The 10,856-nt window shown below is 55.0% G+C and overlaps 3 protein-coding genes across 3 annotated transcripts; 1 reads left to right on the top strand and 2 right to left on the bottom strand.

Moving 5' to 3' along the window:
- Nucleotides 1-2,898: 2,898 nt before the first annotated feature.
- MONBRDRAFT_33756 (uncharacterized protein) lies at nt 2,899-4,876 on the top strand. Its single transcript, XM_001748608.1, has 7 exons — nt 2,899-3,166; nt 3,270-3,329; nt 3,464-3,528; nt 3,653-3,741; nt 3,917-4,023; nt 4,158-4,312; nt 4,396-4,876. The coding sequence occupies exons 1-7, from the start codon at nt 3,142-3,144 to the stop codon at nt 4,747-4,749; spliced, it is 855 nt and encodes a 284-aa protein (XP_001748660.1). The 5' UTR covers nt 2,899-3,141; the 3' UTR covers nt 4,750-4,876.
- Nucleotides 4,877-5,243: 367 nt separating this feature from the next.
- Nucleotides 5,244-6,621, bottom strand: MONBRDRAFT_10800 (uncharacterized protein; the record flags this gene model as incomplete). Its single annotated transcript, XM_001748541.1, has 3 exons — nt 5,244-5,722; nt 5,803-5,928; nt 6,033-6,621. The coding sequence occupies 3 exons, from the start codon at nt 6,619-6,621 to the stop codon at nt 5,244-5,246; spliced, it is 1,194 nt and encodes a 397-aa protein (XP_001748593.1).
- An 844-nt stretch (nt 6,622-7,465) lies between these two features.
- On the bottom strand, nt 7,466-10,093 carry MONBRDRAFT_33755 (uncharacterized protein; the record flags this gene model as incomplete). Its single annotated transcript, XM_001748540.1, has 5 exons — nt 7,466-7,582; nt 7,729-7,799; nt 8,132-9,288; nt 9,447-9,810; nt 9,990-10,093. 5 exons carry the CDS (start codon nt 10,091-10,093, stop codon nt 7,548-7,550), a joined length of 1,731 nt encoding a protein of 576 aa, XP_001748592.1. The 3' UTR covers nt 7,466-7,547.
- Between the last annotated feature and the right edge of the window lie 763 nt (nt 10,094-10,856).

Here is a 10,856-nt window from a genome sequence, read left to right as displayed (position 1 = left end):
GGTTTGGGGGGGGGGGGGGGTTGGGCGGCAAGATTGGCAGCCGAACACGGGTCCTGAGCTGCGCAAAAGAGAGCGAGAGTGTGTGTGTGTGTGCGTGCGTGTGTGTGTGTGTGTCTGAGAGTATGAATCTCGTCATCGCGGTCGTACCACTCGTGGTAAGCTCTGAAAGTTGGCAAATCCAGCCGCAGCATGGGTTGTTGCTAAAAACAGTTGTGTGCAGTAGAATAGCTATAAGGGGTGGCCCAACAGCCCAACGGCCAAATGACAGCAATCAAACGTGTGGCGTCCGAACCATTGAGGCCGTCGCGGATCCAGAGCATAAGTAAGGGACGGTTGAGGTAATCCAGGTATGGGCGGCCGGCATAGGCTAGGCCTGGAGCAAGCAGCATTCGGGTTAGATGTCATGTGTGTGGGTTGCTCGCAGTGAGCGGGCCATGGTCGACCAAGCAGTTTAGGTGGGGCCGGACCAAAGTCAGCCGAGCCAGTGAACTGGCTCTGAAACGTGTTATTGCTGGAGTCCAGCGTTCCCACTTCCCACAGCGTTGCACCACGGGATGGTGAGGACCAGATGGAAACCTACGAACGCGCGAGACGGGACTAGTGTGAGGTGGCCCACAAAACCACTCTGGGCGGCGATTTGAGCGCACGGACCGCCATCCCATCGACAATGATGATGCTGGGGCACTCAGCGCGGGGGCCTTCTTTCTCCGTGCCTGCGTTTATATCAGGTGGTCAAAGGGGGGAATTTGTTAGCATGGGTGGGCTGGAAATGGTGAACGGGACGTTTAAAAACATGTTCGGATTTTTGTGCCAGGTGTGGGGGCGGGGTCACCAAACCTGTCCAGAGGGTGCTGAGATAGGAAAAGACAGAGCCATTCGTAGAGGTGTAGATCATGGCGGCCGGGGCACCTAGTGTGTGGGCAAGGGACGGATTTTGGTCATGAGACAAGATGAAGATGCGTGCGCAATGCGTGCGCATGACGGCGGGAGTCGGACCGTATTGCATGGGAATGCCAGTGGAGGCGGCTACGATGATGTTGATCGAGTTGTTGGCTGCGTTGAGTAATGCAACGTCACCGGAAATGTTCAAGCCAGCACTTGGGGGTGGTGGCAGCAACGCGCTGGAACCCAGCTGCGAGGGTGGATGAGAAGCAAGGGTGATCCAAAGAGCTGGAGCATGATTCTGATGAAGGGACTCGGAAGCAAGCACCCACCGTTTGAAAACCCATGGTTGTTTGACTCGTCGCGGCCCGACTACCGGATTGATGTAGGTAAAAGCCGGTGCCTGCGGGTCAGCAGTTTTGTGTGAAAGAGAGAGGTAGAGGAGATGGATGGCACAAAAGGGCTGAATCTGGTCTGAAGACGCACCTGTAAAATGAGAGTTGTTGAGGGTGGCAAAGGGCACAACAAAGCCGGTGCCACCTTGATCAGAGAAAGAGGGGCACACAAACACGCGAGTATACAGAGGGAAATTGTGAGTTGGCGGCGACAGGCATGAAGACGGGGGTCTACTGTGCGCATGACTGGGTTGGGGACTGGGGTACTTGTGAGCAAGATGAGCGCACCGGTATTGTTCATGGCGACGCCGTGAGCAGTCCAGCGAATGCCATCGGGGCTGGTGGCCAGGCAGTAGGCTTGGTGTCCATCCGGGGCCCACGGAGGCAGGGTCGAGGTCGGATTGCAGATGTGGTACATGTAGGTCTGTGATGTGAGGGAGATGGAGGTCAGGGCATCGTAGGACTGCATGGGTTGCCTTGGGGCCGTGAAATTTCCGCAAGCGCAGTCAACGGACCTGATCTTGAATGGTAACGGGCATGGCATCATTAATCCAGCCTGCAGGAGGTCGACGCGAACCATGTATGGATGTTTGTCAAATGTACTTTTTTTTTGACAAGAGGGCGGAGGGGTCGAGGGATCAAGGGCTCTAAAGCCGGGTAGCAAGGGGGTGCGAGCGTGGACCTTGTGGGGGCGTGAAGTGATAGAGGGGTCGGGTTGTTGTTGGGCTTGTCTGGCTCGAGACGCTGATCACCGCCACGGCCAAGATGGCGAGCATGCACGCTCGGATGCTCGGTGGCGGCATCATGTCGCCACATGGACGGCAGGGTGTCAAGGTCGATGGGGATCTAGAACAAGGCCTTGCTCCTGGACACTGCAGTGACGTGAGCACGGGCCGGGGCTGCCAAAAAAAAAAAAACAACAACTCGATGCAGAGGCGAAGAAGACCAAGGTTACTGGGTTGAGGCGATCTCAAGGCAAAGACTCAAGACAGATACTCAAGACAGAGACTCGAGGCAGACCCAAGACAGATACCCAAGACAGAGACTCGAGACAGAGAGTCAAGGCAGACTCCAGCCCAATGCCAAGGCGATCTCAAGGCCCGCTGCTGCTGGAATGAATATGCCCTGACACCTTTGAGATGCGCGCGCGCAGAGAGAGAGAGAGATGTTGTTGTGATCCAAATTGTCTGTCTGTCTGACAAATGGATCTGACAAATGAAAGCGACAGAGAGACAGAGAGACAGACAGAGACAGAGTGAGAGGGATTCGAGAGAGATTTGAGATTCGAGAGAGAGGAGAGAAATTCGAGAGAGATTCGAGAGAGATTCGAGAGAAATTCGAAAGAGAGAGACTCGAGAGAGAGAGATTCGAGAGAGACGAGAGAGAGAGAGAGAGAGAGAGAGAGAGAGAGATTCGAGAGAGACTCGAAAGAGAGAGACTCGAGAGAGATTCGAAAGAGAGAGACTCGAGAGAGAGAGACTCGAGAGAGACTCGAGAGAGAGAGAGATAGAGAGAGAGATTCGAGAGAGAGATTCGAGAGAGAATTCAAGAGAGACTCGAGAGAAGAGATTCGAGAGCGAGAGATTAATCTGACATTTCTTGACTGACATCATCCCTGCTCATTCTTGAAAGGCATCATCATCATCAGCATCAGCAGCAGCAGCAGCAGCAGCAGCAGGAGGAGAGAAACGGCAGCGGGTGCACGTGTGTATAGCACACCTCTCCCATCGACCCATCGCCCATCGCTGGTGGAACCCCGTGGATATTCAAAATCACGTTTGCACCACGAGTGGTACAGGTGGAGCCTGTACGGTGCTCAAGCAGGAGGTGTGCTGGTTCTTGACGCGCGCCATCACACGGCAGCATGGCGGCGCCCAACGAGTTTTACGGTTCGTGATCGACGCGACAAGGGGATGGCCCTTGATCGTTTTTTTTTTCCATCATGCTGACCTGTGCTGCGTCTCATCCCGCCATGATTTGCTTGTCCGACAGAGACGCTCAAGCAGCGACTGGCTGGGGTCAAACACATTGTCCTTGTGCTCTCCGGCAAAGGTACCTACAACGTCTTCGCCCCGCACGCTTGATGGCATCGCTGCTCTCCAAGTCGATGCCCCAATGGGCGCCCGTTTTGGCAGCCATCTCAATCCTTCCTCTCTTCCCTTTGCCTCGGACCCTTCAACTCTTAGGTGGCGTCGGCAAGAGCACCGTCGCCAGCCAGATGGCCATCGGCCTCATTCACCGCGGGCTCAAGGTCAGCCTCAGCTGTGCGCTCGGGCTTGCCCGATGACAAACGAACCAACATGGAAAAAACACGACTGCTACAGCTTTGCCTCGGTTCACCTGTGCACCTGCTCTCCCGCGGTCGTTGCGGCCAGGTCGGCTTGTTGGACATTGACTTGACCGGCCCCAGCATTCCCACCATGTTCGGCGTTGCCGATCAACAAGTTCATACGAGCAGCGAAGGGTACGTGCGCCCAGCAAGCCCTCGCAATCAAGCCCATCAAGCCGCTGATTGAAGCGTTTTTTTTTTTTTGGCCATGTTGGCTGTGGTTGTTCTGTCGAGCTAACCTTATTTTCTTCTCGTCCTGCTTCTGGTCCCCCTCCCCCGCCCCCGGCCCACCTCCTACTTCGTCTTTTAGTTGGGTTCCTTTGTACAAATACGACCAGCGTTTGGCCATCATGTCAATTGGCTTCCTCCTCGACTCTCGGGACGAGGCCGTGATTTGGCGTGGTCCCAAGAAAAATGGTATTGTGCTCTGCTCGAAAATGCCTGTTTGTCTTTCACTTGTCAATGCGTTGCAAAAGCGCGCTTCTTCTCGTCCTTGCGCGTTTCCATCCCCTGTCTCGCTGACGTGGTTTTACATCGTTGACAATGCATAGCCATGATCCAGCAATTTTTGTCCGAGGTGTGCTGGGACGAACTTGACTGTCTGGTAGTTGATACCCCGCCGGGCACCTCTGACGAGCATTTGAGCATTGTGGATGCTCTCAAGCTATGCAAGCCCGACGGTGCCATTTTGGTCACTACCCCGCAGGTGAATCAGCATACACGCAGACTCGGTTCAAGGCTGTGCTCGCTCGTTCCAGCTGACCAAAAGCTCTTGGGCCTGGGATGTAGGGTGTGGCGCTATCGGATGTGCGACGCGAAGCCGAGTTTTGCCGCAAGGCGCGCCTCAAGGTTCTCGGCGTTGTGGAAAACATGTCTGGATTTGCTTGCCCCCACTGCAAGGACTGCACCAACCTGTTCTCCAAGGGTGGCGGCGAAAAGCTGGCACAGGAGATTGCCGCCCCCTTCCTGGGTGCCATCCCCATTGATCCCATGCTCGGGCAAAGCCTTAGTCGGGGCGAGGATTTTCTTGCTTCCTGCCAAGCAGCGCCCAGCTACGAGGCCGTGGCAGCGCTCATCGACCCACTCATGGCGCAGCTGGGCCTAGTTCAGGCGACTGCTGACACCAGCACGCCCTCGCACTGAGTGTTGAGGTGGTCTATGGTTCATGGGCCCTCGTTTTCTCGAGCCGTGTGATTGTGCATCAGGTACAGGGACAAATTCATCCGGGGTTGGGGTTTGGGTTGCTTATAGCCAATTGATTGTATAATCCAGTCTTTTCTTGCATTTCAGCCATGAACGCGCATTAGTTTACTCGCTGTCCTTGCCATGATGCTCTCCGACATTGTGGTTGACAAGTGGTGGGCTCGAGACGTGCGGATGGGACGATGCCGGACAGCTGAAAGCGAGCGAGGCACGTCAAGACACAGCCCCTTCTTTCTGATGCGGGTCCACAATTGGATTGTCTTGATTAGATTGACGTATTGTCAGGGCTCGCGCGTCTGAGCTTGACCGCGGGCATAGGCACGATGATTTCTCCAAAAAAAAAAAAAAAAAAAAACATAAAATTTGGTGTCATATGGTCGGCATTGTCTTTATACAGGATCTACTATTCACTCTGGCCCGGCCGGGCTAATTTGCTAGCCTGTGCTATTCAAGATTTCGGCATGGCGTCGCTCACGATCGACTTGATCGAAGATGCTTTTCCAGGGAGCATAAGTCTTACTGATGGTGTAATGATAGTCGAGGAGGACGGGGTCTGTGCAGCCACGCTCAACATCGTCGGGGCCGTGGAAAATGTGACACCAAATCCCCTCGCCTTTGATGTGATGAATGCCGTAGTGCTGGCCGCTCCAGGTGTTGGCTCCGTGGTAAAGTCGAAAGTAGGCCCAGAAGGGGTTGGACCAGGGCGTGACGCGAAGGCCGGCCCTGCGTACATTTGAAAGGTAGGTTGAGTCTTCCCCTTTGGCCTTGTCGGGATACTTGACGTGGGCGTATTGGGGTGACTTGAAAGCTAGGACACTGCCTTCGATACCACGGTCAACTGCGCGCGGGAACCGGGGGTGAAGCGCGGACCGTGAACTGGGGCCGGGGTCGACAACAACATTAACAAGCAAGGCTACAAGACAATAAAGTAGGCAAAAGCAGATGGTCGACGAGGCTCGAGGGGCTCAAGGGGCTCAAGGGGCTGGGGCGTACGGGTATAGATGTAACTGCTATTCAAGAGCACGAAGAAGCGAGTCTGCTTGGATACGATGCTCACATCGGCATCCTTTTTGTACAAGTCGGCGAGCTGCATGCTAAGGTATGACGGAGCGTGCCAATCTGCGCGAGGAGGAAAGCCCATTGGGGGTGGGGCGATAAGCGGCTGTGCAGTCAAGCTGGAGGAGAGGGTGGGGGTGAGAGCGCGAGGGCCAACCAAGGCGCACCGTCATCATCCCATTGGACCAGAAAGGTGCCCACGGGCACGGCGTTGATGGCAATGTTGCGCAGCTTGCCGAGGCTGTACTTTTTTGGCTCGACAAAGATTTCCACGACGCAGGGGATGTCGTAGTGGGTGATGCTGTAGTCGGGGGAGTCGTTGACGACAATGAGAACCTTGCGAGCAAAGTCTTGAGCGGCAAAGGCCGAGGCGGATTTTTCGGCCAGAAACTCGTGGAGTCGATCCTTGCCCGTGATCATGGTGCCAAAGATGATGCGGTCTTCCTCGGCCTGAGGTTTTTTGCGGTCGTGGACGGCGGGGGGCTGGGCCAGTTGAATCTGCACCTTGGGCAGGTGACCGTCGCTGAATTCGGTTTTCACGTCAAAGGCGACATTGGGGCAAGCGGTGGTAGCAACCCGGTTTGCCTCGTTGACGACTCGCGAGCCAGTACTGCTGCTGGGGGTCAGGGGCACCGCTTCAATGGCTGTTTGTTCCAGCACCGTAACTCCGAGCAGAAGCATGATCAAAAGCCAACTCGCGGTCAAGTTTCCCCTGCCGCTCCATCGCTGCCGTTCCACTGCAACCGCCACTCTCATCATGCGTGTGTGTGTGTGTGTGTGTGTGTGTGTGTGTGTGTGTGTGTGTGTGTGTGTGTGTGTGTGTGTGTGTGTGTGTGTGTGTGTGTGTGTATCTGAGTGTGTGTGTACGGCCACGGGGCGAGAAATGGAGCAGCCAGCTCTCAAGCTCAGCTGGCTGGGCGTGAAGCCTGCTTCGCCCTGTGCCCTGCGCCCTTTGCCCTTTGCCCTTTGACAAGTTCCACCCATCTGCCGAGCGCGACGATTCGAATCTGATCGTGGCCCCTTACCAGAAGGGGAAACCTTTTGTCATCTTTACAATAACCTGCATAATATCTTCAATAAGTATGTGAGAATGTGTATATAATGACGTGTGTTTATGCCGATAATCTGCATTAAGTGCTGTTGTAACTTCTTAAACCGTGTCAGTAACCAAACGTAAGGAAAAAGAGAGCAGATCTTCTCGGAGCCACACATGACGCATCATACTCTCACACTTATCCCATTCTACATGCTTGATGCTTACCACACCCACACACACCCATCTCTTCGAACCCCAAAGCCCAAACTGACCCATACTTCTTCAAAAAAATTCACCCCATCCGTCGTCATGCGGTCCAATCCAACGGTAAGGTGTAAGATTCATGTTAGCTTGGTAGTGTTTTTTTTGAGGGAGGAGGCGCGGCTGTGTGTCGCATTTGACTCGGCGCCGGTCCCTCGGCGCAGGCGCGTCGGGTCAAATACGGTTTCCAGTCACGCCTTGGTTGCCATGATGCAGGTGGAGCCAGTCCTAGTGTATGATAGCAAATACGACGTGATGTTATGCTCAATGAAGATCATAAGATTCAAAAAGAAGAAGAAGAAGAACGTCAATTACTTGGACGGTTGAAGGCACCGGTCCCACTCGAAGCAGGACGACACACAGTTAACAAGCCCTGCTGCACTATTCAACGGCACACACCGCTGCCACCATCACGCCCACCTACATGCACGCAAAATGTATCGCATAATCAAAAAAAAAAAACTGAAACACCTAGTCGCGACTTGGGTGCTCAAGACTACTGGCTAAAAAAACGAAGTCTCGAAACAGCAAAACCTCACAACCTCTCCCACTGCTGTCTAACTAACCTGACTCCTGCAGCATGCCACGCGGAAGCGAGGAGAGGAGCAAAGATCCCTCCCAATACAAGAAGAAAAAGCTGAAAAGAAAATCGGATAATCCACACAAGAAACAACAACACCAACAGTCAAACATCAAAGACCACTCTCCTGACCTGAGAGGGACTTGGGAAAAAAAAAAGCGGAGGAAGAATATCACCAGTACATCACGCCACAAGGTCAGCGTTGCCGTGTCCCTTTTCTAGGCAGCACGGCGCAAACTTGGGGAAAGCTGGATGCGCTCAGCTCACGCAAAAACAACAACACCGACCAAAGTTGTTCCTTTTCGGAAAGGCAAAAGGCCAAACAGCAAAGTGCGTTCAAGAGCGCATGGATGGTGGTGGCAAAGACGAGTCCACGTTGCCATGCCTACCACGATTGGGTCGCAAATGGCGGACGCCAGCCAGCCATGGCCTCGGGATACCAGCGACTCATCATCGCCATGTGCGGCATCATGTTCATGGCCCCCGGTGGCATTTGAAAGGCCCCCATGGGCATGCCGGCAAAGGATTGAGGCATGGTCATGCCTGGTGGGAATCCAGGCATGGACATGGTAGATGTCTGTGGTGCCAACGACGGGTTGCCAGACCCCCTTGATGATGCTGGCGGTGGTGTTGCGGTGCCGTCACGGCGCTTGCCATCAACCCCAGGTAGGTTGGGCGAGGCGCCCGAAGAGTTGCGGTCCTTGGATGTGTCCTTGACGCCCACGGTGCCGGCCGGTACCGCGTCACTGCCCTTGGTCTGCGAACGAGTGCCTTCGTTGCTCTGAAGTCGCTTGGCTGGCGGCTTGGTGCTTCGTTTCGATGTTAAGGGCTTGTTTGGACGGCTTGATCCTGGGTGCTCACCAGCATCCCTCTCGCGTTCACAGTCACTGCCGTCACTTCCATCACTCTGATCATGCCGTCCCTGTGTCAAATGCGCCTTGAGCTTGCGCGCCCGCTTCTTGGCCAGGTGGGCCGATGGGGTTTGTGCGTCTTGCTGTTGGGCGGCGGGTCGCTTCTTATGCTGGCGGTTATCCTCGTCTTCCTCATCCTCCTCGTTATCCTCGTTATCCTCGTCCAAAGATGAGAGTCGGGATTCACGTTCGGCCGCACCATCCACGTCCTCACCCTGACTCTCCTCGCCTTCGTCCTCGGAATCCTGGTGTTGTCGCTTTGCCACATTGCGACTCTCACTCTCATTCTGATTCTGATTCTCCATTGCAGTCTCGGACACATTCGAGGTGCCTGCTACCGCGCTTGCCGGACGATCAGAGGACTTGTTCGGCTTTGGAACTGGCTGGGTGGGGATGGATGCGCCTGGGAAAAGAGCAGCAGGAGGCAAGTAGTTGCGGTTCAACTTGATGGCTTGTGGCATGATCCCCATGCATGCCAACCGCCACAGCAGTTGCTGGCAGTCTTCATGACACAACCGAAGTTCATTCTGGAGAGCTGCCACCATCTGTTGCAGGTCCGACAGCGATGCACCCGCCACGTTGCGTGACAGAAGCAGAGCCGCAGCTTGAGCCGCGTCAAAGTCTGCACCCACACTCTGCGTAGTATGTTGCAAGCGCGATGGTTCAATCAGATTGTGACGGCAGCGATAGAAAGCAAGGGCCAGAAGGCTGACCGTGCCAGAAGGGTTTAAAGGTGACAAAAAAGCAGGATGGGGGCAGTGAGCAACGAGCAGCTTGGCTCAAAAAAACCAACCTCTGGGCGTCGACCACCATGAAGGGACTGTTGTTGCTGTTGTTGCTGCTGTTGCTGCTGAAAATGCATCTGTTGTTGTTGTTGCTGCTGCTGCTGCTGCTGCTGCTGCTGTAGTTGTAGCTGTTGTACGGTCAAGTTTTGGCTCGGGGAGGCATACGAATCAAAGCTGGCATCTCCGTTCGTGTCAGAGAGTTGGCGACGCCGGTTGCGTCGGGCATAAAACGAATTTTGGCGACGACGGCGCAGTTGCTTAATCTGGATGCGCTGCTCTTCGGTCCACCGGTCCTGGGCAAGAAAGCGTCGAAACTCGGCACGCTCAGCAGCCAAGATCTCTTCTGTCACCCCCTCCGGCAAGGGCTCTCGGCTGCGCAAGCCCAGCAAGCGAGCCTCCACGCCATCTTCACCGACGGCTAAGTAAGAAGCAGGGTGGGGGAAGTAAGAGGGCTGTGGTTGGCAGGGGCGAAGTGTATGTTTGGACAGGGGCGGGACATGGTGTAGCAAACCAAGACGACGGCAAGGGGAGAGGAAGCGGGATGAACCGACCGGATCCGTCGCGGTGCTGGGGTGAGACGCTGTTGGACATGGCACTGTGTGACCAGAGGGGCGAGCACCCTGGCCGTAAGCTGCAGTTGCCTGTCTGCCTGCATGACAAGGATAGCAAGGGTACAACATGATTGAGGGCTGGTGCAACGCAAGCTATGGAGATTGAAAATGAAGAGAGTGTGCTGGTGGGCGAACGACCGTGGACATTCTCATTCTCATTCACATTCATATGAAAGCGCCAAAGCAGATGCAACGTAGTGGCAACAGCGGAACACCAGAGCAGGATCTGTTGTGATGTTGTCGGTGTTTAAACGGGGGGCACAGGTGATTAAAGCAGGGCTTGGGGGCGGCTGAGAGACCTCTCAACATGATGTGCAGAGCAAGTGCGAGTGTGCGAGTGTGCAATTGCGTGTTGGGCTGGGAAAGAGGAGGAAAGGACCCAAGCAACGTGGGGCACGGAGATGTATACGTGCGGAATGCATATGTGTCTGTTCACGAAAAGCACCCCCCTTCAGAGGCGACGGGAGAAAAGAAGCTTAGGGGGGCGGTTGGGCTGCTGACTGCGAAAGGCCGTCATCGCATGGTACGTACCCAGGAAAGCATCCACAGAGCAAGCCTGGTCAGGCGGATATGAGTGTGATGGAGTGGGGTTTGGGGCCGATCTCACTTTCGTCACGTTTGGGGCTCCCAAGGACATTTGCACAGCGCTCAGCGCCAAAGTCAAGTCCGATTCTTGTGCGAGGCCTGTGCCACAGGCAGATGGGCAAGGGGAGGTCTGATGACGTGGAAGCGCGGGAGCGTTCTGTCTCGTTTGGGTCAACGGCATTGGGTAAGCTCTCGTTCTGGGGGCCAAAAGAGCAGAAGCAA

The sequence above is a fragment of the Monosiga brevicollis genome, genomic scaffold (genome assembly GCF_000002865.3).
Source record: "Monosiga brevicollis MX1 MONBRscaffold_24 genomic scaffold, whole genome shotgun sequence".
NCBI classification, from domain to species: Eukaryota; class Choanoflagellata; order Craspedida; family Salpingoecidae; genus Monosiga; species Monosiga brevicollis.
The sequence above is the reverse complement of the archived record's forward strand: the minus strand, read 5'-3'. Positions and strand labels throughout refer to the sequence as shown.

Excerpts from the sequence above, each read along its gene's own strand:
- MONBRDRAFT_33756 (XM_001748608.1), top strand. The coding sequence starts at position 3,142 with ATGGCGGCGCCCAACGAGTTTTACG. Across the intron at positions 3,330-3,463 it reads CCTTGTGCTCTCCGGCAAAG|GTGGCGTCGGCAAGAGCACC; the intron begins GTACCTACAACG and ends TTCAACTCTTAG. Across the intron at positions 4,024-4,157 it reads GCGTGGTCCCAAGAAAAATG|CCATGATCCAGCAATTTTTG; the intron begins GTATTGTGCTCT and ends GACAATGCATAG.